General features: G+C 50.7%; 1 protein-coding gene across 1 annotated transcript in view; it reads left to right on the top strand.

The window, feature by feature from the left end:
* TSPAN15 (tetraspanin 15) overlaps positions 1-19596 on the top strand; it is a 56680-nt gene extending 37084 nt beyond the window's left edge. Inside the window, exons 4-8 of the mRNA XM_002820875.6 lie at positions 7496-7591; positions 10179-10295; positions 16360-16407; positions 18055-18171; positions 18760-19596. Coding sequence (XP_002820921.1) covers positions 7496-7591; positions 10179-10295; positions 16360-16407; positions 18055-18171; positions 18760-18909 — 528 coding nt within the window. The 3' untranslated portion in view covers positions 18910-19596. The remainder of the gene's footprint in view (positions 1-7495; positions 7592-10178; positions 10296-16359; positions 16408-18054; positions 18172-18759) is intronic.
* Positions 19597-25449: the final 5853 nt, after the last annotated feature.

Raw genomic sequence — 25449 nt, 5'->3', positions numbered from 1 at the left:
GTTGATCATGGTAGGAAGGGCAGTGTATGATGGAGAAAAAGGTGAGGAGCAATCAAGGTCAGCTTCCAGGAGGAGGTGATTTCCCAATTCCATTTTTCCCTGATCAAGAGGATTTCTCTGAGCCACAGTGTAACAAGTTCAGTCTCCAGTGCCATGGGCCCTATTAACTCTGAGTATCTACTTATGACAAATCAGAACAAGTCATTAGGTATTGGGGGAACCCACCCCCAGTATTTCACCATAGGTTCCTTCTATTTTCCATAAGTGTCGGCCAGCTGAGAAATAAAGAGAAAGAGTACAAAGAGAGGAATTTTACAGCTGGGCTGCCAGGGGTGACATCACATTATCAGTAGGACCGTGATGCCCACCTGAGCCTTAAAGCCAGCAAGTTTTATTAAGGATTTCAAAAGGGGAGGGGGTGCAAGAACAGGGAGTAGGTCACAAAGGTCACATGCTTCAAAGGGCAAAAAGGAGAACAAAGATCACATGCTTCTAAGGGCAAAATCAGAAACTTCTGATAAGGGTCCAACAAAGATCGTAAGGCAAAGGGCAAAAGCAAAGATCACAAGGCAAAGGGCAAAAGCAGAATTACTGATAAGGGTCTATGTTCAGTGGTGCACATATTGTCTTGATAAACATCTTAAACAACAGAAAACAGGGTTCGAGAGCAGAGAACCAGTCTGACCTCAAATTTACCAGGGTGGAGTTTCCCAATCCTAGTAAGCCTGAGGGTACTTCAGGAGACCAGGGTGTATTTCAGTCCTTATCTCAACTGCAGAAGACAGACACTCCCAGAGCAGCCGTTTATAGACCTCCCCCTAGGAATACAATTTTTTTCCCAGAGTATTAATTTCAATATTCCTTGCTAGGAAAAGAATTTAGCGATATCCTCCCTACTTGCAGGTCCGTTGATAGGCTGTCTGCAAGAAGAAAAATATGGCTCTTTTTGCCCGACCCCGCAGGCAGTCAGACCTTATGGTTGTCTTCCCTTGTTCCCTGAAAATCACTGTTATTCCGTTCTTTTTCAGGGTGCACTGATTTCATATTGTTCAAACACACGTTTTACAATCAATTTGTACAGTTAACACAATTATCATAGTGGCCCTAAGGTGACGTACATCCTCAGCTTACGAAGATAACAGGATTAAGAGATTAAAGTAAGACAGGTGTAAGAAATTATGAAAGTATTATTTGGGAACTGGTAAATGTCCATGAAATCTTCACAATTTATGTTCCTCTGCCACGGCTGCAGCTGGTCCCTCTGTTCGGGGTCCCTGACTTCCTGCAACAATTAGGCTAAGGATTACATGTTGGGTCCTCAGCAAGGTGCACAGACCATGGCCACAGCCAGGCATTGAAAGCTAAACAGACTCCCGGATATAAGGAGGAAACTCCCCCAGGCTCTGACCCCAGGCAAGATTTCTGCTGCTAGGCATGGCCTGACAGTCGGACTGGAGCTGCTTCTCCACTCATAGAGGGGCAAGTGGCCATGCACTGAGGATCTGGGCACAAAGCAGGCCTTAGGAGCAGGAGAAGTACGACACCCTGACCCCAGCCAGGGGCTGGAGGAGGACCTGAGTTACTTCCCCAGTTGTGTGGGTCTCAACCCTCTTGACACCTGCTTTTGTCCCAGCTTGTTCTGGGGCTTCTCGTGAGGGTGTCAGGTGTCAGAGGTGGGCAGCTCCTCATGCTCCCAGCCAGGTGCAGCTGAGCATGGACACCTGGAGGGTCCGGGCAGTAGTGGGTGTTTCTATACCCCCATCCCAGGCCTCCTCTCTCTACCACCAGGGTAGGATCAGTGGGCATTGTGGTCCTACCTGATACTGTGGTCAGGGAACAGTGGGGAGCACCAGCCTGCCTATTTTATCATGGCACTGGCACAAGCTGGCTCTGGGCACAACCTTGAGGTCAGAGGCAGGAGAAAGTAGGCAGCACAATGGCTCTCTCGGCCAACACCTGAATATATACAGTTTTCCCTTGGTGTCCGAGGGGGATTGGTTCCAGAGCATGCCCCCCACCAAAGGATACCCAAATCCATGCATGCTCAAGTCCTTTACATAAAATGGTGTAGTACTTGAATATAACCTACACACATCCGCCTGTAAATCACTCCTAGATTACTTGCAAATACCTAATACAGGGCCAGGCGCGGTGACTCCATGCCTGTAATCCCAGCACTTTGGGAGGCCAAGGCAGGTGGATCATTTGAGGTCAGGAGTTTGAGACCACTCTGGCCAACATAGTGAAACCCTGTATGTAGTAAAAATACAAAAAGTAGCTAGGCATGGTGGTGGGCACCTGTAATCTCAGCTACTAGGAGGCTGAGGCAGGAGAATTGCTTCAACCCGGGAGGCGGAGGCTGTGGTGAGCCATGAGCGCGCTACTGCACTCCATCCAGCCTGGGTGACAGAGTGAGATTCCGTACAAAACAAAACAAAACACAACACAACACAACAAAACAAAACACAATCAGATACCTAATACATTGTAAATGCCGTGTAGATAGTTGTTTATGCTGTATTGTTCTTTAATTTGTATTATTTTTTACCATTGTGTTATTTTTTATTGTTCCTTTTCCCAAATATTTTCCATCCACTGTTGTTTGAATCTGTGGGTACGGAACCTGTGGATGTGGAGGGCTGGCTGTGTATCCTTCCCACCTACAGCAGAGCTGTCGGCCTTCCAGAAATAGAAAGTGCTCCTCGCTGGTTTGGCCAGACTCCCCCACGGGTGTGCCCCACTGTGGACAGCCGTTGGGGAGTGAGGCTGGAGCCCCCAGTCCCAAGGACACTGAAACATAACCCTCTCCCACCATGGAGATGAACCTGTGACCCCGGCCAGGTCTGAGGAAGGGTCTGGCAGATGCTCACTCCACACGCCCCTTCCCGCATTCTCTTTTCTTCTGGTCCCCTGGGTTCTCTTCCATTCCTGATTGTCACATTGGGCTTCTACTGGGACTGGAGCAGAGGCTAGGGTCCGAGGGCAATGAGGATGAATCCCCGTTCTAGAGGGACTGAGGAAAGGCTGAGATGATGGCTTGGCTCCAGGCGCAAATGAAGGAAGAAAATCCTGGGCCAAGCACCTCTCCTTCAAGTTTTTGTTTTGTTTTTGAGACAGAGTCTTTGCTCTGTCACCCAGGCTAGAGTACAGTGGTGCAATCACAGCTCATTGCAGCCTCGGCTCAAGCGATCCTCCAACCTTAGCCTCCTGAGTAGTTGGGACTACAGGTGCATGCCACCATGCCTGGATAATTTGTGTGTGTGTGTGTGTGTGTGTGTGTGTGTGTGTGTGTGTGTGTGTTTGTGTAGATGAGGTCTTGCCATGCTGCCCAGGTTGGTCTCGAACTCCTGGACTCAAGTAATCCTCCTGCCTTGGCATCCCAAAGTACTGGGATTATAGGCAGGGACCACCATGACCAGCTCCTCCTCCAAGTTTGAGAGCTAGGCCCACACTAGGCCAGCAGCAGGGCCTTCCCAACCTCAGGTCTCAGGCTGACATGGAAGCGGTGTTAGCCAGAGGCAGCCTGAGGGAGCCCCAGGCCACTCCTTCCCCAGAGGGGGTCTTGGTCCTGTGCAGGCAGCTGGCCTGGTAGGAGGCTTTAGCGGCCACCCCTTCCACTCCTTTTCCTACCCATCTGTCCTCTGTGTTGGAGGAGCTGCCACCACATGCCTCACCCCCTTCAGTTCCTCATTCATTTAAAAACTCTGAGAGAGGGGTGATGTGGAGGCTTCAGATAAAAACTAGATTTAAAAGAAAGCTAGAAAGGATAGTTCTTCATAGCTTTCTCTGGTGCTTTAAACAACATGCTTTCAAACCTTGTGGCTTTTGATGTTTGCTTACTCTTTGCTTAATTTAGCCTGGTTTTCTAGTCCTCACTGGAGCTGCCCCTGCTGGCATGGCCTGGTTTGGAGGGGAATGGGGTGGGGGCAGTGGCACTGGGTATGTTGGGCATCTGGGAATGGCAGAGGAAGCTAGAATTCTCTCTTCCCTGTCCTCTGAGTGGCTCCCCTGGTCTCTCGGAACATTACCAGTGCTGTCAACGTCGGCATAGCACTTTACAGTTAAACTGCACAGCCAGCTTGCCTCACGGGATCTTCTCACACCCCCCCCCCCACACCGACCATCGCCCCTCACAGCACAGGAACCATCTCAGTGTCCTCCTCGTCTCCCTGGTACACATACAAACGTGCACACACATACAAGTGGTGCACACTTGCAAGAACCAGCATGCCTCAAAGAGCTCCCTAATGGGGGTTGGGGGCAGCTGCTGTCCGTGAAGCCCAGGGACATCTGTTGCTCCTGCAGGGCCCCCCTTCCCCCAACAACAGGGCTCAGCTTACCAGATGGAAGGCCGAATTTTCCCAGGCCCCTCTCGCAGCCCGAACCTTGGAAAGTGCCCAGGAGGCGGGATGGTTTGGGGAGGCAGGCTGGGGCTGCTCACCAGAGAGGCAGAGCCTTTCCCCACAGCCACAGAGCAGCCTCTACTCTGCCACTTCCCCTCCTTCCTGCCCTGGGCTTCCCACCTTCATCCCACCCTGTTGGCAGCCCTGGGAGAGTCCGAACAGCACAGTGGCCAGTGGGGGTGCTGTAAGTGGGCCAGTGGGCCCGGGTAGGTGCAGAGGGACATGGTGGGCCAGGACTGTGTCTGTGGTGCCTTCAGAGTAGGGGGAAGCCACCCGGGAGGAACCTCCCCATGTGTGGCCTTAGGCAAGGCCCTGACCCTGGCGGCACCCCATGAGTACATAGCTCAGCCAAGCATGTCGTTCAGTGCTGTAAGCTCATTCCCCTGCCCCACCCTGGGTGGCAGACTGGCCCCACCCTGGTATCCTGTTTTTTAGGCACCCCCAACCACACCCCAGCCAGCTGGCCTGTCCCTTCATCACCCAGAGGAGCAGGCACCCAAGGATGGACAAGCTTCATGACCTGGGGGCCTCTGGGAGGTGGGCCTGGGGCCAGGAGAGTCCTTGTTCTGCCTGGGCTGCTCGGCTGGAAGGCAATGCTCCCACCCAACTTCTGCCCCGGGGGCCAGTGCCAGGTCTGCGAAGGGCCGTGGGCTGGTGAGTTGACAGCTGCTCACAGGAGCCTGCATCTCCTCTCTCTTCTTGGGGCTGACTCCAGTCTTCTGCAATCCCAGGCCTGCTCCAGAGCTGCTGTTTATCATCAGCAGAGGACTTTCCTTCTGGCCATGAAGGCCAGTTTCCCCGAGCCCATCTCCTTTTTTTTTTTTTTTTGAGTCTCGCTCTGTCACTGGGTTGGAGATGCAGTGGTGCCATCTCAGCTCACTGCAACCTCTGCCTCCCAGGTTCAAGCGATTCTCCTGCCTCAGCCTCCCGAGTAGCTGGGACTACAGGCACATGCCACCATGCCCCGCTAATTTTTTTTTTTTTTTTGAGACGGAGTCTTGCTGTGTCGCCCAGGCTGGAGTGCAGTGGCATGATCTCGGCTCACTGCAAGCTCCGCCTCCCGGGTTCACGCCATCCTCCTGCCTCAGCCTCCCGAATAGCTGGGACTACAGGCGCACGCTGCCACGCCCGGCTAATTTTTTGTATTTTTAGTAGAGACGGGGTTTCACCGAGTTAGCCAGGATGGTTTCGATCTCCTGACTTCGTGATCCGCCTGCCTCGGCCTCCCAAAGTGCTGGGATTACAGGTGTGAGGCCACCGCGCCCGGCCGCCCCGCTAATTTTTGTATTTTCAGTGGAGACAGGGTTTCATCATATTGGTCAGGCTGGTCTCGAACTCGTGACCTCAGGTGATCTGCCCACCTCGGTCTCCCAAAGTGCTGGGATTACAGGCATGAACCACCGTGCCAGGCCTCCATCTCCTTCTTTACCTTGGCTTTGAGCAGAGCGAGGCTCAGGGAGGAGGTGGGTGCTGCAGTCTTTGTTCCTCTTTTCCTGATCCTGGAGATAATTTTGGGAGATGGCCCCAAACCAGAACCTTGGTTTCTTAGCACCTTAAAGTGTGTCAGGCTGGGAGTTTGACACCCTGGTCCCAGCGTCTCTCTGCCAGTGGCGAGCTGGGCGACCTCGGACTAGCCACATCGTTCTCTGGGCTGCAGGGTGTTTGTGAGAGTGGGGTTGGCCAGGACTCGTGCCTCAGAGGCTGCCTCCATTGCAGTCAGTTTTTTGAACAAGAGTTGGGGCCTCGGTTTCCCACGGGATTTGTTTTCCACCAATGACGTGGGGGTGAAGTAGTACCATAGAGTATTTGTCTCCTTGAAAAACAGACAAAAATCTTGAATAATAACACCAGGACCTACGATGTGCTTGGTGTCCTGCTAAACACCTTCACAGCTTTTGTTTATTTAAATCTCACAACATCCCTATGAGGCAGAGATTGTTTTCCTCCTGATTTTGCAGGTGAGCAAACAGAGGCTCAGAAGTTAAAAGAAGTAGCGGAGGCCTGGGTGGCTGTAGGGAGGTGTCCTTGATTATGAGGCTTGACAGCCCCTCTGAGACTTGGTTTTTGATCCTCAGAGCTCGAAGTTACCTTAAAGATAGGTCTACGGGTTTGGTTCACAGTTGGGAAGCTGAGGCCCAGAGAGGAGAAGTAAGCCGCGATGGGGCCTGGAACCAGGATCCTGTTGTCCCAGCGTACGCTGTGGTGCCACCCCCGGGAATTGTCTGGCTCTTCAGTCCGGCACCGGAGCTGAGAATGCCCCCTTTGTCCCCCGTCTCTGCTGATACTCGACCTCCGTGCTCTGAAAGCTGCGATTGTTACAGTGAGCTGGGCTGCCCACGCTCCTGCCCCCGCCCCTTCCCACTGTGGGGCCCTTTGTGCTCCTGGGTCTCAGCACAACAGCCGGGCTGTTGATCCAGAAAGTGCAGCGTGACTGGGAGAGGGCGGCCTGCCATGTTCCTCCCGGCAGGGATTGTCCCAGCCTCAGCCGAGGGGGACCGAGTGCTGCAGTGATGAAGAGAGCAGCCCATGAGGGAGGTCAGGAGACCTGAATTCCAGTCCTGGCAAGACCCCACCCAGCCTGCTCTGTGACCTCACTCCCTCCCCAAGTCTCGATCTCCTCATCTGTAAAACAAGAGGCTGGATGGTGGAGGAGTGTGGAGAGGGGCTCTGGAGGGCAAAGGGAAGATTCCAGCGTGGGCCCATCCCTGGGCGGTAGAAAGAGCACTGGGCCTGGAACCAGGACAGCCAGGTCTCAGCTCAGGCATGGCGGCATCAGAGCTGTGTGTCCCCAAGCACGGCCCCAGCCTCTCAGGGCCTGGGCTGTCTGGTCTGTAAAGGGAGTGGAGTGAATTACTCCTGCTGGGACATAGCACAGTCACTCAGGCATCAGATGAACACTGGAGGCACGGGGAGGATGTGTGGGCAGGGAGGTCATGGGCATCCAGGGTGGGGAGTGGAGGGGGCTCCATGCTGGCCGGGCGCGAGCTGCAATGGCATAAGGCATTCTCTACCCATCCAGGCTTCCGGGAAACCTTGGGTTGGACTCCGGGAGTGTGTGGTTCTTTTCCTTTGTAATTTCTCCTTTTGAATAGACCATTGACTTCCTGAACGACAACATTCGAAGAGGAATTGAGAACTACTATGACGATCTGGACTTCAAAAACATCATGGACTTTGTTCAGAAAAATGTGAGCCAGGCGCTTTGGGGTAGAGATGTGCCTCCTGTGCCCTTAGCACTCCATTCAGGCCCCTGCTCAAGAAGATGGGGTGGGGGACCAGGTGACTTATCCATTCCCAAAGCAGGTGGCTGGCCAGGTTGGGAGGCAAGAGTGAGCATGGATGGCCCACCAAGGATGGGGAAGCCAGGGCCCAACCTTCTCAGCCAGTCCTCTGCCCACATTCCTGGCCCAAAACCTTCACACCCTTCTGTCCCTCTCCAGTTACACTGGCTTCCTGCCCCCTACCCCCAAATAAAACAAAGTCAGGTGTCGCTACAGGCAACCTTGCAGGGTCCCAGGGCACCACCCTCCAATGGGCAAGGATCCTCCTTCCTTGAGGTGTGAGCAACCTCAAGGGGAGACACCTCCCCCGTCCAAAGCCCCCTCTGCCAAGTCTCTTCAGTGACAACTCACTCCTTGTCAAGTTAAAGACAACCCTGATCGGGAGAAAGTTCTTCACTGATTTCAGTTTCCCCCAAATATGGAACAGTGAACCAGACGCCTCTCTTACTTTCATGACACTTCCTTGAATGTGATGATGATCCTGTTCCTTTTGGGACACCATCTCTCCCCTCTAGGTCCACCCAAATCTGTTGGTGGAATAATAATAATAATAAAATAATAATAATAATAATGGCAGTGGTAGGGCCAGCTGCTGTCCTAGGTGGCTTTTGTACATCAACTTCACTTGGTCCTCAGCCTCAGCTTCCTCACCTGCGTAAGGGGAATAATGACAGGAAGCTCTTGGGGCGTCGTCATGAGGATTACCTTGACTTAATTCAGGAGACGTGCTTAGAACAGTGCCAGGCACAGGGTGAGACCACAGTGCCAGTTGCGGGGATCATTGGTATGTTCTCCTGGGTGAGGACAAGCAGAGTGAGGGCTGCAAGCCCACTCAGCTGGGACAGCACTTCCTGGGACATAATCTTGGGGGCCTCAGCTGGCCTGGACCCCTGTGCCAGCTCTCAGTGGGGAGTAGCCTCTCCCCACATGCAGGGCCACTTGGCTGTGGCCGCTCCCTTGGCCCAGACTTTCTCTTCAGTCACAACAGGTGCAGCCTCTGGAAGGCCTTTTTCTGCCAGGGACGTGCCTGCCAGCTTGGGCTGGGAGAGCTGACTTCTGCTCCGGGTGGAGTGAGATGTTTTTATTGGAACCAGCCTTTAGCTGGCTTGGGGATTTCATTTCTCCTGGGGTAGAGGTAGGAGGTGATTAATGCTGAATGGGCGCTTGCTTGGTGCCAGGTCCAGTGCTGAGTGCTTCATGCATGGCACTCTATGTAATCACAGCTCAGCTGTGCAGAGCTGCCATCCTTATTCTTGCTTTACAGACAACCATCTGAGGCTCAGAGAGGCTGACCAACTTGCCTGAGGCTGCACAGCAGGGAGTGGTGGTCTGAGGATTTGACCTTGGGTCTGTTCCATTGCAAAGCAAATGCCCTTTGAACTACATTGCAGAAAGACAGTTCCAGGTCCCAAAACCTGATGGCTTAAGGGGCACTGTGGGGACTCTGAAAGGTGTCTGGCTACCAGGACGTGTACCGCAGCCCTGGTTGAGCCCTCCAGTCCCAGCTCCCTGCTTCAGCTGGCTGGCAAAGCTTTGCATGGTCCAGCCTGTGCCGCCCTTTCAGCCTCATGCTCTGCACTCTCTCTGTTCCAGGCTTGCTGGCCTCCGCACCTGCTGCTGAAATACAAGCTTGTTTCTGCGTGGGGCCTTTGCATGGGTCGGCTGGCTTCTTTCTGTTTCCATGTTTCAGATGAAATATCCTCTCTACAAAGAGCTCTTTCATGACCTGCCAACCTAGAGCTGCCCCTCCCCACTCTTCCCCGATTTCTTCATTTCCGGGGTGCACAGCACCTTTCCATCCAGTGCTCACTCTCTGTCTCTCTACTGGAATGTGTTCCACCTGAGCAGGGGCTGCGTTGCTTTTGCTCACCCTGTCTCTCCAGTGCCCAGGACAACGCCAAGACAGTGCCCAGGCACATACCAGCCATCAGGAGGGTTACTAACTACTTCCTACAGGAGCGGGGAGGGGAGGCAGGGAGGGGCTCAGCTAAGGGGAGAGCTCCAGGCAGGTTGTGAGGTGCGGATGCTCTCCTTGCTAAGGGCAGGGCCAGCTGAGCTGGATGGGGTGGCTCCTAGGGCGGGTGCAAAGGTCGGTTGAGGTGCAGGGACTTTCACAGAATCATGCTTGGTCTCTGGGACTTTAAGGGCCATCTTTTCCAGCCTAGCACCTGCATTTGGGGACACAAAGATGAAGAAAGTGAAGGCCAGTTGTCAAGGAAGGACCTTTCCTCCCAGTGCCTAGTCACTACCCTGATATCCCACCAAGAGGCAGCCCAGCCTTGGCTTCCATACCTCTCCAGTGACAGGGGGTTCACTACCCTCTAGGCAGCCATGCCACACTTTGACAGCTCTGACTTGAAAGTGTACAGCCTCTCCCTGCCCCAGGGTGACCCACATAATAAACTGCGTCCGTCTCCTGACAGGGCCCCTTCCTGTTGTCTGAGCAGGGCCTGGGCGATGACGGCAGCTCCTCTTTCCTGCTTGCTTCCCTCAGTTCAAGTGCTGTGGCGGGGAGGATTACCGAGATTGGAGCAAGAATCAGTACCACGACTGCAGTGCCCCTGGACCCCTGGCCTGTGGGGTGCCCTACACCTGCTGCATCAGGAACACGGTAGACACTGCTCCTGTGGGGGCTGGGGGGCTGTCGGGGACCCCAGATGGTACAAATCTTCTCTTGTCTCTCTTCCCAACTTGAAGATGGGTGGTGTGGGTGGATGGCAGGGAAGTAGCAGTTGGTGGCAGAGCAGAGGCTTTCCTGATTCTCAAGGGCTCCTGAAAGTGGAGCTTCTAGGGGTCGGGGGTAGGGAGACCATGTCTTTCTTAGTGGTGTTGGTTAACATCTATTGAGCACCTACCTTGTGCAGGCCTGCTCTGGGCACTTTGGTGGTATTTACTCATTGACTATTCACGACAACCCTGTGAGGCACGTACTGTTATTTTACCCACTTTACAGATGGGGAAATTGAGGCACCCAAAGGCTGGGTGTCTTGCCCAAGGTTGGCAGGGCTGGGATGAAGTGCAGGCAGCTGTTGCCTGAGCTACACTCTGGAGAACTGTGCAGGCCAGGTGAGGGCGGGAAGGAGAGGTGCCCAGGCCAGGGGAGCTTAGCGGGGGTAGCTGGCTCTGCAGCATTAGTGGAGGCAGGCAGGACCTGCACCTTGGGCATCTCCATTGGTCTTTGGCCTTGAGGTCCAGGTGATCATCAGCAGCAGAGTACTTGGAAGAGGGTCTGGTGACGTAAATGCCAGCCTCTTCCTCTCCCCAGCACAATCCTCTCGGCTCTGTCACCTTGGTCATTTGGGATGATGTCTTGTGTAGTCAGCGCTTAAGTGAAAGGCTTCATCAGTCCTTGTGTTTGACAAATGTGTCCAGAAACTGTTTCAGGATTGGAACGAGGTGGAGAGCTTTGCAATTACTCATGGCCCAGATAGTCATGGAAAGTTTCTCTCCTGACATCGCCACCATTCTGTGCCCACTGCCGGATTCTGTAAACCAAGCAGCTGCGGGTGGGGGCCTCGCCCATGAGTCAGAGAGCCAGTGCCAAGTGCACTAGCTCTAAAAAAGGCCGAGCCAGGAGGGAAGCTTTGTTTGGAAATGTTAGCTGCCATTTTAGGGTAGTTCTCTGGGAAGTGGGGTGCTGAGGAGGAGCAGAGTTTCCAGAGAGGCCTGCATGGGTTGATCCTGAACCTCATCACCCAGGGCAGCAGCATCTGAATACCTAAGCTGAGATGTGGAAGCCGAACTTGTATTCATTCATTCATTCAACAAATATTGGCTGTGAACCTACTCTATGCCAGACACATTTCCAGGTTCTGGGGGCGTAGCAAACAAAGTCTCTGCCCGCATGGAGGTGACATCCTAGTGGAGAAAACTGACAAAATAAGTAAAAGATAGAGGGTCATAAATGCTAAGTAGAAAAAGAAAGTAGGGCATGGAGGATTGCAGTTTGGGATACTGAGAAAGGTGGGATCTGGGTGAAGCTCTGAAGAAAGTGAGGAAGGTGTCTGGGGGAGGGGCATTCCTGGCAGCAAGAACAGCTGTGCAAAGGCCCCAGGTGGGAATCACCCCAGGGCGTTTGAGAAATGCATGGAGTGGCTGGAGCAGAGGGAGCACAGGGGAGGATGGTAGGAGGTGGAGTCAGGGAGGTCATGGGTACCCCGAAGGCCACAGGCAGGACTGTGGGGCGCCCTTGAGTGATGGACCATACAGGGCTGCATGGAAGAGTGGCACTCTGACTTGGTTTTACAAGAATCAGTCTGGCTGTTGTGAGGGACATGCTAGATGCAGGGATAGAGTTAGGGGCTGATATGCAGTGATCCAGGGGTCACAGGTCATCTTGTCCAGGAAGGTGCTCTTGGATCAACACCTGTGGAAGCGGGAGCCAGAAGCGGGATTGGGCAATGAAGGGAGTTGAGCAGTGATGCAGCCTCAGCTCAGTTCGGCTGGAGGCCTCAGCCACATCTACGAGGACAGCCCTTCAGAGTTGTCCCCTACTGGGGTGAGGGGGCCAGGCCTTCACAATCCCACCCACATTGACCAGGCATTGCATGAGTCCAGTGGTCTGCCCAAGAAGGGACTTGCTGGCTCTGTTCAGCCAAGAACAGACTAATACAGCAAGAGGAAAGAGAGGGATTGATTGATGATAAGGAATTGGCTTGTGTAATTATGGAGGTGGGCAAGTCCCAAGATCTGCAGGGTGAGTCGGCAGGCTGGAGACCCAGGAGAGCTGAGGGTGGAGTTCCCATTCAAAGGTTGGTCAGGCTTCAAACCTAGGAAGAGCCAGCATTTCAGTTCAAGCCCGAAGGTAGCCAAGCAGGGAGAATTCTCTTATGGTCACTGAGGAGAGGGCAGTCTTTTGTTCTGTTCAGGCCTTCACCGATCAGATAAGACCTCTCCCCCTTGGACAGGGCCATCTGCTTTACTTAGTCTGCTGATTTAAACATTAGCCTCATGCAGAAACACCCCCGCAGAGACACCCAGGATAATGTCTGGCCAAATATCTGGGTATCCCATGGCCCGGTCATGTTGACATACAAAATTAATGATCACATGAAGTAGTTACTGCAGGGGGCTGACAGCTAAGGGCTCCCCACAGCATCCCTGCACCAGGGAGGAGAAGACAGATGCTTGGAGCTGGGTGGTGGTGGTGGTGGTGGTGGAAGTGGCAAACCGTGGTGACATTCTGGCTGTATTTTGCAAGTAAGCCTACAGGATTTGCTGGCATAGCAGATGTGGGCAATGAATGAAAGAGAAATCAAGGAGGATACCCAGGTTTTGGTCTGAGCCACAGGAAAGACGGGGCTGCCACTGCCTGAGAGGGGAGGACTGCAAGGAGGCAGGTTGGGTGACCAGGAGCTCACCGTGGACATGGGGGGTTTGAGAGCCTGTTCAGCATCCCAGCAGGGATGTCAAAGATGCGGTTGGATATAGGAGTCTGGAGTTCTGGGAACGACTAGGCTAGGGGTGTAAACACAGACATCATCTGCAGAGAGGATAGAATCTAAAGACAGCATCTGAATGAGAGCACCGAGGTAGGGAGGAGCCTTCCTCTGGCCGGGGTTATCTGACCCTGTGTTACACATGACCATTGATTCTCCCTGTGCCACCACACCTGGATGATTTTCTCTAAATGTGAAACAGGACGTTCCCTTCCTCCATAGAACTGGTTGATTTGTGTCCAGATCTATTTATTTTACATTGTACTATTCAACCTGGGATTTGAATGAATACACAGGAAATATGTAGTGTAAAAAACTAAAATAGCATTAAAAATCAGGACTGTGGAAATTGTATTCTCAGATAGGAGGCCTAGATGATGGAGAAAAATATAAAATCCTGCTATCTAAGCCTCAGGACCTCATGGACTCACTGAAAAGGAGCTGAGCCTCGTGTCTGGTGGCTTGGAGCAGGGCTCCGCCACCTCTGGGCCATGAACCAGGGCTCCGCCACCTCTGGGCCATGAACCAGTACTGGTCAGTGGCTTGTTAGGAACCAGGTCACACAACAGGAGGTGAGCAGAGGGTGAGGGAACATTACCACCTGAGCTCCACCTCCTGTCACATCAGCAGCAGCATTAGAGTCTCATAGCATGAACCCTATTGTAAAATGTGCATGCAAGGGACCTAGGCTGCGTGCTCCTTATGAGAATCAAACTAATGCCTGATGATCTGAGGTGGAACGGTTTCATCCCGATACCATCACCCCCCACCCCCGCACCCCATCCTGTGGAAAAATTGTTTTCCTTGAAACCAGTCTCTGGTGCCAGAAAGGTTGGAGACCACTGGCTTAGAGTTTCCTGGCAACCAAAAGGAAAAGGGAGACATGGTCTGCTACATTGTTACTGTTGAGCAGAACATACCAGTTCTTCAGGGAAAGTAACTTTTTCCCTAACACTCAGCTTTAAAAGAAATGTCTTATGTGAGCTTCCAATAGAGGATTTGAGCCATAGAAGTTCACAAAGGGCTGTAAAATCTGGTTATGCCAGGATATATCCCTGGGAGATGTTGGTGCAGAGGGCAGAGTGCTTCTACATTAAATGGCTCCAGACTGCTGTGCCTGCTGAGCTCTTGGGAACAATTTTCATGTACCTCCCCTCCCTTGTTGTTGGCTACCCCTTGGGGGCCTGTTGTGAAGGCCCCTCTCCCTGTCCCCATTAGCTGCTCAGTCTTTTCAGGGTGAGAGGATGCACACACGAACGTTGCTGTGATCTTCTGGCTGCCCAGGAGTCCCCCTTCTGACTTCCTGTCCTGTGGCCCCGTGCAGGATGGAACCTGGTCTTGGGGCCTGTGAACTTCAGCAGAGCCTCTTGCAGAATATCGATTCTATGGTCAGGCAGGTAAACCCAGGCAGGCTTTACTTTTGGAAAGACTATGGATGCATCGTATCCCCTCACCCCTTGGTGGGGGGCTCTCCTGGCAGGGTGAGGTGAGTCCCCCCTGGGCCTGGAGAAGGGTTCTGGGCTCAGATGCCAGAGAGGCCTCTGCCAGTTGCCTGTGTGCTAGGAGACTCATCCCCCAAGGTCATCAGAGCTGGCCCAGTGAAGTCACTCTTGTCACTTCCCTACGTACCATGCAGCTTACCTATTTGTTATGCTCATTATCTCCCTGTCTACAGTGTAAGTTCCATGAAGGCAGGGACTTTGTCTTGTTGTTCTGTATTTCAAGTGACTAGAACTGGGATTGGCATGCAATAGGTGCTCAGTTAATATTTGTTCAATGAACGAATGAATGAACCAACGAGATGGGAAGCACTCACTCCCATCACGTGCCCATGCACCTGCTCTCCAGGCCTGACCCTCTCCATAGGGGTTGTGTTTATGGCCTGGAAGGGCCAAAAACACTGGCTGACTAATGCCCAGTGGGCACTGGGCATGGCTGGGACTGAGGCTACCTGGAGAACCAGCTAAATCAAGAGAAGTTATCTTGCCTGCACATCAAGCCCTGACATTTAGAATGACCTAGATGACATCTGAGGCCCAACCCTCTCTCTTGGAAGGAGAGAAAACACCCTCCATTACCTTTCCAGAGGCTGGAATTATGAACAAATCACGCCAGCCAGCATTCTTGTGCTTCTCCATGTGCCCAGCCCCATGATAAGCACTTTATACGTGTATCTCACTTTATGTCCAAAACAGCCCTAGGAGGTGAGTTCTGTGATCATCACAACCTATTCATTCATTCATTTGCTCAGTTAACAAATACGTATTGAGTACCTCTGCGTGCCAGTTCCTTAGCAGCCCACCTAAGGTTGGTCACAGCTCTTAAGTGGCAGAGCAGGATCTGGACCCAGGAAATGTGACGCCAGAGGGCATGCTGGGGGCTCTGCTGTTGCCCTCCTGAGTCATCACTGGCGCCTGCAGCACTCATCCCCCATGGCAGCGTTCACTTAGATATAGAGGAGCAGGGCTGGGGGAGGTCATGGGCTGGACCAGGAAGTCTCACTTTCTTCCCTGGTGGTTGGAGAAGGAGACCCTGCACGGCACAGGTGGTGATGGGAAGTGCCCGCGGCAGCCTGTGAGTTAGGGCCTGCCTGGGGAGGGGTTTGATGAGGTCTAGGGCGTGACCACAGGTTTCCCTATGCCTGAATTAATCAGTAGTCGGGAGTTCTGGAGAGCACCTCTCTTCCCAAGAAGGAAGTTTTGGCAGCACTCTCCGCTGGTGAAGCAGTGGTCTATGGAACAGGGTAGCGTGGCCAGGGGCCCTGGCCTGGACTTCGGGTAAACCACAGCTGACCCTGTGCCAGCTGTAGTCTGAGGTTTTCCTCCCCAAGAGCCAGCAGCGCAGGAACAGCCCCACCCCGACCTCTGAGACGGTGCAGCCCCAACCTGACCTCTGAGACGGTGTGACCAAAGCGGTGCTCTGGGGCAGTCATAGCCCGGGAGCCTGGGCAGCACACCTTTCTCTGGGGTCCTGATCTGCTGCTAGTGGAGGGGTGGTTCTCCCATGTAAAAGTCATGGAACCTGCATTCCTACAGTTTTTTCATGGGGCATTTCTTGGAGGAGGAGGTGGTTATGATGGAGACTCAAGCCAGACTGCCTGGGTTGGAATCTCAGCTCCATCCCTGCTGGACAGTGCAACTCTGTGCTTCGGTTTTCATCTGTAAAATGGGTAGGATAATAGTGCCTTTTTGAGTTAGAACCATTATAAATATTAGCTATTATACATTTCCATTTCAGACAGAAGTTGTCAACACCATGTGTGGCTACAAAACTATCGACAAGGAGGTAATGTCTTTGAAATGCCTCTCCCTGGAAATGTTGCTCTTCCTGTTCCACCCTGCGGTGATTGGAGGGGTTTATTGAGGTCGGGGTCCTGGCCACTGAGATTTTCCAACATTCCTGGCTGTGACCCAGAGCCAGGACTGCTGGGGTTTTCCACCCCCACCCAGACACAGAAGGGCTCAGGGAACCAAGAATTCCCCCAGGCTGGGAGATGCCACCTGTCAGGGTTTGCTGAGCACCTACTGTGGGCTGGTCCACATGAAGCCACCACGGCCCTTCCTGGTACCCACAGCGTGCTGTGTGCCCAGCCATGCTCAGCACCAGCTTGCCTCTGCCCCTGGGGCCACCTGGGACCCAGGAGTCCTAGAGGATGGTAACCCCCTCTGGGGGTTGCTCCTGGGTCGGCTTCCTGGGCAACACCCCTGGTCTAGGAGAGAAGCAGGGGTGGTGCTGAGAAGGGACCTAAAAGGAATGGTGACCTGACATGCAGAGCAGTGGCTTTCAAAGTGGGGTCCCCAGTCCAGCAGCAACAGCGTCCCCTGGGAATGTGAGAAATGCACATTCTTTGGATGGGGCTAGTGGGTGATTCTGACACATGCTTGAGAGCCGTAGACCAGCAGTGGTTCTCAGCCCCTCAGAACCAATGGCCATTTTTATAACAAACAGTGATAATGTCCTATTTATTATCCCCAAGTGAAATTCACAGATAACCTACCTACATGCCCAATTCCAATATAATTAACATAATGATCTGAGATAAAGTAGAAATGAAATACAGCAATTTACAGCTGTTTAACATAGTTCATCATATAAATGCTTAGGCAGTGGGGGGTGCAGAAGACACAGTGTAGTCAGGTGTCTGCACTGATGTGAGGCATCCCTGAGGCTATAGTAGCTACAGGGCAGCTGATATTGGGCATTGTGTTGGCGACTCACATACCATGGGCATCTTTTTTGCCATTGGCATGGTTTTTAAAAATGGTGAACAATTCTTGATAAAGTTCTGAATTAAATAATGTGTAATCATTCCTTAATTTATCTAGTAGTACTGGAAAAATCTTTGCATATTAAAACCAGTGCAGAAATGCTTTTTTTTTTTTTTTTTTTTTTCCCTTAAGAGACAGACAGGGTCTCACTGTTGCCTAGGCTGGCCTCAAACTCCTAGGCTCAGGAAATCCTCCCAACTGAGCCTCCATAGTAGCTGGGACTGCAGGCACAGGCCACCATGCCCAACTCTGCTTTGTTTTTTATATGTACCTGGAGTGGGGCTATTGGCTTGGATAATTATAAATAGGCTTTTCATGTATGGAAAACATCCATGAGGCTTTCATGCAGGGACATCTGAGAAGCACACAGGCAGGGCAATTGTTTGTGGAGTAGGATTACCCTGAACTCTGCAGTCCCTCAGCCCCCAACCTCAATTGCTGGGGCAACCAAAAGTGCCACCACGGTGTCCCCAGTCCTCTCTAGAGAACAATACTGTCCGTTAAGAATCAGAATCTAGGGTCACCTTCTCATGCTGCATATGGGAAACTGAGGATCACAGCGGTTGAGGGACTAGCCTGGACCTTGTGTAAATGGCAGAGTCGGGGCTGTGGCTCTTGCCAGGCGAGGTCCTCTGCTGGGCTGACCCAGCTCCTTCCCATGCAGCGTTTCAGTGTGCAGGATGTCATCTACGTGCGGGGCTGCACCAACGCCGTGATCATCTGGTTCATGGACAACTACACCATCATGGCGGGCATCCTCCTGGGCATCCTGCTCCCCCAGGTGGGCAGGCCATGGGTTCAGAGAAAGTGTGACTTGGTGATTGCAGAAGGGCAGAGAAGGTGCAGAGGGGAAGAGCGAAGAGGCTTTTTTCACAGAAGTCCAGGACTTGCCTGGGGAGGGCTGCATGGCTGGAAGGAGGGGCGAATGGCAATAGCAGTGGTGGCGAAGCTCTTCCAAGTGCTGCGCAGGCACTGCTGCTTCACTTCTTTTTGTGAGGGAGGCACTATTATACTGCCCATTTCACAGAGGAGGAAACTGAGGAGCAGCAAGCTTTAGTGACTTGTCAAGATCCCCTAGATAGTGTGTGGCAGAGCTGGGGTGGAGGCAGGAATCCCAGAAGGGAGGGGCCCTTGCTGATTGGGCACAGCGAGGAGCTCTGGGATTTCCTGGGAGGGGGAGAGGGGGCCCAGGTGGGAGCTTCTTGGGCAGTGTGGGTGCTGGGAGAAGTCTCTGCTGTGGGTGTTGCCCAGGTCACACAGGACCATGAGGGCTTGGGACTGGCTGCTTGGGTTTCTGGGACCCGGGAGCTGCAGGGAGGGCTGCCCTGATGCCCAGCAGGCCCTCACCAGCCCTGCCCCTTCTTCTCAGTTCCTGGGGGTGCTGCTGACACTGCTGTACATCACCCGGGTGGAGGACATCATCATGGAGCACTCTGTCACTGATGGGCTCCTGGGGCCCGGTGCCAAGCCCAGCGTGGAGGCGGCGGGCACAGGATGCTGCTTGTGCTACCCCAATTAGGGCCCAGCCTGCGATGGCAGCTCCAGCAAGGACCGTCTGGGATAGCACCTCTCAGTCAACATCATGGGGCTGGACAGGGCTGTGGCCCCTCTGCCCACACTCAGTATTGACCAAAGCCAGGGCTGTGTGTGCCTGTGTGTGGGTCCCACGGCTGCTGCCTCCCAGGGGCCGGAGCCTGGGCCTCCCCTAAGAGGCTTCCCCGAGGCAGCTCTGGAATCTGTGCCCACCTGGGGCCTGGGGAACAAGGCCCTCCCTTCTCCAGGCCTGGGCTGCGGGGGAGGGAGAGCCTGGGGCTCCGATCAGGGCCCATTTCATCTCTGGCAGTGCCTTGGCCAGTGGTATTCAAGGCAGTTTTGTAGCACCTGTAATCGGGGAGAGGGAGTGTGCCCCTTGGGGCAGGAGGGAAGGGCATCAGGGGAAAGGCAGGAGGGAAGAGCTGTCCCCGCAGCCACGCCCATGGCCAGGTTGGCCTCTTCTCAGCCTCCCAGGTGCCTTGAGCCCTCTTGCAAGGGCGGCTGCTTCCTTGAGCCTAGTTTTTTTACGTGATTTTTTTAACATTCATTTTTTTGTACAGATAACAGGAGTTTCTGACTAATCAAAGCTGGTATTTCCCCGCATGTCTTATTCTTGCCCTTCCCCCAACCAGTTTGTTAATCAAACAATAAAAACATGATTTTTTTTTTTTTTCCTTTCCTGTGTGCTGTTTTGTTGGGGTGGGGGTAAGGAAGGCTGCAACCTGGATTTGGAAACCCCTTGTGGATGCGAGGATGAAGGGGGTGCATGGGGTGAAGATTTGGCATAGCTTGGGATACAGGCCGGGGGTGGGGGGCGGGGCGGGGAAGCCTCAGGGCCAGAGGTGACCACGCCTATTTTACCAAGAACCGAGGGAAACAGCCTGGGCCAGGTACAGCATGAGGCTCCACCTCCAGGAAATGGGGTGGACGGGGTGGGGGACCAGAGAAGCGGAGTTGCCCACAGGTCCACCTACAGCGCTCCCTGCAGCCCTCAGTGTGCCCAATGGCTGCCGCGCAACGCATGCAGAGCGTGGTGTCGGTCGACCCCTGCTGGAGATGCCGGGACTTGCGTGGATCAGTCCACCCAAAGTTTCGGGCCCCAAGACATGGGATCTAGATTTTTTTGTGAGGCTCTTAGTAGCCAGGGCAATAGAAATAAAGTAGCAAGAGGCCGGGCACGGTGGCTCACGCCTGTAACCCCAGCACTTTGGGAGGCTGAGGTGGGCCATCACGAGGTCAGGTGTTCAAGACCAGCCTGACCAACATAGTGAAACCCCATCTCTACTAAAAATACAAAAATTAGCCGGGCATGGTGGTGCGCGCCTGTAGTTCCAGCTACTCAGGAGGCTAAGGCAGGAGAATCGCTTGAACCTGGGAGGCGGAGGTTGTGGTGAGCTGAGATCATGCCACTGTACTCCAGCCTGGGCAACAGAGTGAGACTCCATCTCAAAAAAAAAGAAATAAAGCAGCAAGAGCCCCAAACCTGAAGAACTCTAACGGTGGGAACTGTCTATACACCCAGAAGTTAAGTGGTCAGATGCTTGGTCTGCCATGGGTGCTAAACCCATGTGTAAGAAGGGGCAGGAGGAGGGTATTTTAAAGTATGCAATAACACAACAATAACAAACACACCAGAGAGCATACTTTGCCAGGAACGATATTAACTCCTTTAATCCTCATGACTAGGGTAATTATTATCTCCATTTTATTAGTGGGGAAACTGAGGCACAGGGCAGTTAAGTAACTTGCCCAGGCAGGCAGCTGGTAAGTGACAAAGCCATGACTTGAGCCCAGGTAGGATCTCTTGAGCCACTCAGCCCCTCTGCTGTACTGTCTCTGTTGCCTCCTGTGCACGCATGGTACTAGGCGTGCAAAACCAGTGGAGGCTGCAGCTGCTTCTGAAGCTCTGTCCCGGGGATATTCACTGTAGCCACTGCTGCAGCCTCTGTCTTGTCCCACTTTGACCTAATGGACACAAGGCCAGGTCAAGCTCTGTGTCTGGCTGGAGGCCTTGTAGTCCTGGGGCTCTGGCTGTTCTGAGAACCACTTTTGTGCCCAGAGGGGAGACGGCAGCTGCCTTTAGGGACAGCAGGATGGCAGAGGCACCGTAGGAGACAGGCTGGTCTGAATCACTTATCCAAGGTCACGTTACCTGGAACCCGGAACCCGGACCCCTTGTCTTCCCTGTTTCCAGCACCACTTACAGACACCCCTCTACCTCACACTGCACCCCTGGCCAGCTGCTTATGTGGACCAGCACTGGTGCCACAGATGGCTAAGCTCCAGCAGACACTCATCTCCTCTTTTCCAAACCTTGGTCACTCACCTCTCAAGAAATGGAAGCATAAATATCTTATTTTTTTGAGAAGTGTGTGTTCATATCCTTCGCCCACTTTTTGATGGGGTTGTTTGATTTTTTTTTTTTGTAAATTTGTTTAAGTTCCTTTAAATTCTGGGTATTAGCCCTTTGTAAGATGGATAGATTGCAAAAATTTTCTCCCATTCTGTAGGTTGCCTGTTCACTCTGATGATAGTTTCTTTTGCTGTGCAGAAGCTCTTTAGTTTAATCAGATCCCATTTGTCAATTTTGGCGTTTGTTGCCATTGCTTTTGGTGTTTTAGTCATGAAGTCTTTGCCCATGCCTATGTCCTGAATGGTATTGCCTAGGTTTTCTTCTAGGGTTTTTATGGTTTTAGGTCCTATGTTTAAATCTTTAATCCATCTTGAGTTAATTTTTGTATAAGGTGTAAGGAAGGGGTCCAGTTTCAGTTTTCTGTATATGGCTAGCCAGTTTTCACTACACCATTTATTAAATATTAAATAGGGAATACTTTCCCCATTGCAGGTTTGTCAAAGATCAGATATTGTAGATGTGTGGTGTTATTTCTGAGGCCTCTGTTCTGTTCTATTGGTCTATATATCTGTTTTGGTATCAGTACCATGCTGTTTTGGTTACTGTAGCCTTATACTGTAGTTTGAAGTCAGGAAGCGCGATGCCTCCAGCTTTGTTCTTTTTGCTTAGGATTGTCTTGGCTATACAGGCTCTTTTTTTGTTCCATATGAAATTTAAAGTAGTTTTTTCTAATTATGTGAAGAAAGTCAATGGTAGCTTGATGGGGATAGCATTGAATCTATAAATTACTTTGGGCCGTATGGCCATTTTCACGATATTGATTCTTCCTGTCCATGAGCATGGAATGTTTTTCCATTTGTTCGTGTCTTCTCTTATTTCCTTGAGCAGTAGTTTGTAGTTCTCCTTGAAGAGGTCTTTGACATCCCTTGTAAGTTGTATTCCTCGGTATTTTATTCTCTTTATAGCAATTGTGAATGGGAGTTCACTCATGATTTGGCTTTCTGTCTGTTATTGGTTTATAGGAATGCTTGTGATTTTTGCACATTGATTTTGTATCCTGAGACTTTGCTGAAGTTGCTTATCAGCTTAAGGAGATTTTGGGCTGAGACGATGGAGTTTTCTAAATATACAATCATGTCATCTGCAAACAGAGACAATTTGACTTCCTCTCTTCCTATTTGAATACCTTTATTTCTTTCTCTTGCCTGATTGCCCTGGCCAGAACTTCCAACACTATGTTGAATAGGAGTGGTGAGAGAGAGCATCCTTGTCTTGTGCCGGTTTTCAAAGGGAATGCTTCCAGCTTTTGCCCATTCAGTATGATGTTGGCTGTAGGTTTGTCATAAATAGCTCTTATTATTTTGAGATATGTTCCATCAATACCTAGTTTATTGAGAGTTTTTAGCATGAAGGGATGCTGAATTTTATTGAAGGCTTTTTCTGCATCTATTGAGATAATCATGTGGTTTTTGTCATTGGTTCTGTTTATGTGATGGATTACGCTGATTGATTTTCGTATGTTGAACCAGCCTTGCATCCCAGTGATGAGCTAACTTGATCGTGGTAGATAAGCTTTTTGATGTGCTGCCGGATTTGGTTTGCCAGTATTTTATTGAGGATTTTTGCATCGTTGTTCATCAGGGATATTGGCCTGAACTTTTCTTTTTTTTTGCTGTGTCTCTGCCAGGTTTTGGTATCAGGATGATGCTGGCCTCATAAAATCAGTTAGGGAAGAGTCCCTCTTTTTCTGTTGTTTGGAATAGTTTCAGAAGGAATGGTACGAGTTCCTCTTTGTACCTCTGGTAGAATTTGGCTGTGAATCTGTCTGGTCCTGGGCTTTTTTTGATTAGTAGGCTATTAATTACTGCCTCAATTTCAGAACTTGTTATTGGTCTATTCAGGGATTCGACTTCTTCCTGGTTTAGTGTTGGGAGGGTGTATGTGTCCAGGAATTTATCCATTTCTTCTAGATTTTCTAGTTTATTTGCATAGAGGTGTTTATAGTATTCTCTGAAAGTAGTTTGTATTTCTGTGGGATCAGTGGTGATATCCCCTTTACCAATTTTTATTGTGTCTATTTGATTCTTTTCTCTTTTCTTCTTTATTAGTCTTGCTAGCAGTCTATTTTGTTAATCTTTTCTAAACACCAGCTCCTGGATTCATTGACTTTTTTGAAGGGTTTTTTGTGTCTCTTATCTCCTTCAGTTCTGCTCTGATCTTAGTTATTTCTTGTCTTCTGCTAGCTTTTGAATTTGCTCTTGCTTCTCTAGTTCTTTTAATTGTGATGTTAAAGTGTCGATTTTAGATCTTTCCCACTTTCTCTTGTGGGCATTTAGTGCTATAAATTTCCCTCTAAACACTGCTTTTGCTGTGTCCCAGAGACTCTGGTACGTTGTGTCTTTGTTCTCATTGCAGGGACATGGATGAAGCTGGAAACCATCATTCTCGGCAAACTGACACAGGAACAGAAAACGAAACACCGCATGTTCTCACTCATAAGTGGGAGTTGAACAATGAGAACGCATGGACACAGGGAGGGAAAGATCACACACTGGGGCCCTTCAGAGGGTGGGGGGCTAGGGGGAGGATAGCATTAGAGGAAATACCTAATGTAGACGATGGGTTGGTGGGTGCGGCAAACCACCATGGCACGTGTATACCTATGTAACAAACCTGCACGTTCTGCATGTGTATGCCAGAACTTAAAGTATTAAAAAAAAAAAAAAAATGAAATGGATGGAAGCAGAGTACCTGGAGAGGGCTTTGTCCATCCTGTGGTTGAGGACTCCCTGGCCATGACACCCTTTTGTGTTTTAAAGCCAATGACATTATCTTGGCCTCTTGTCTCACAAGGATGGAACCACAAACCAGTCCTTTCCCACACCATGACACACATAGAAAATAATAATATTTGTGCAGCCTACATCATTTGTGAAGCTGAGGAGATTTGTGGGCTTTGCGTTTCGATTTATTTGTTATATAATTATTTTTTATAAGATGCATTAAGGAAGACTGATTTTGTATAAAAATGTCTAATACCATATTCTTGAAATATATTTTTAACAATTTATGGAGGTACACTGGATATAAAATAAACTGCGTGTATTTAAACTGACAAATGTGTCAGTGAAACCATCACTACAGTCAAGATAATGAACATATCCATCACTCTAAAAAATGTCCTCTTGTCCCTTTGTAATCTGTTTATTATAGCCCTTCCCACCATCCACACCGTATGCTCAAGCAACCAGAACTGTGCTTTCTGTCTCTATAAATTACTTGGTGTTTTCTAAAATGTTATATAGGTGGACTCATACAGCATGCACTCTTTCTGTCTGGCTTCTTTCACTCAGTAATCAAGATTCATTCATTTTGTAGCATATACCAGAAGTTCATTTCTTTTTATTGCTGAGCAGCATACTGTTGTATAGATATACCATGGTTTATTTATCCATTCACCTACTGATGGACGTTTGTGTTTCCAGTTTTTTGTTGTTGTTACAAATAAAGCTGCTATGAACACTTGTGCATGTGTCTTTATAAAAACACATACTTTTATTTCTCTTGGGTAAATATCTAGAAGTAGATATTTATGGATTATATGAACTATATGTTTAGCTTTTTAAGAAACTGCCAAACTATTTTCCAAAGTGATTGCACAATTTTGTATCCCCACCAGCAGCGTACGAGAGTTCTGGTTTCCCTACATCCTTGCCAGCAGTTGGTATGGCCAGTTTTTCTTAGTCATGCTAATGGGTGTGTGGTGATATTTTATTGTGGTTTTGATTTGCATTTCCTTAATAATTAATCATGTTGAGTGCTTTTCGTAGACATATTTGCCATCCACATAATTTCTTTGCTGAAGTGTCTTTTGAAATATTTTCTTAAAAAATTAGATTGTTTTTGTATTATTGAATTTTGACAACTCTTTGTATATTCCTGATACAGGTCCTTGATTAGTTGTATGATTTGAAAAATTTCAGTCTGTGGCTTGTCTTGTTCTCTCTCTCTCTCTCTCTCCTTCATGTAGAGATTTGGTCTCACTCCATTGCCCCGGCTGCCCTTGAACTCCTGGGCTCAGGATCTTCCCACCTCAGCCTCCTAAAGTGCTGGGATTACAGGCATGAGCCACCGTGCCCAGTCTGTGGTGTGTCTTTTCAGTCTCTTAGTGGT

This window comes from Pongo abelii, chromosome 8 (assembly GCF_028885655.2).
Source record: "Pongo abelii isolate AG06213 chromosome 8, NHGRI_mPonAbe1-v2.0_pri, whole genome shotgun sequence".
Lineage (NCBI taxonomy): Eukaryota > Metazoa > Chordata > Mammalia > Primates > Hominidae > Pongo > Pongo abelii.
The sequence above is the reverse complement of the archived record's forward strand: the minus strand, read 5'-3'. Positions and strand labels throughout refer to the sequence as shown.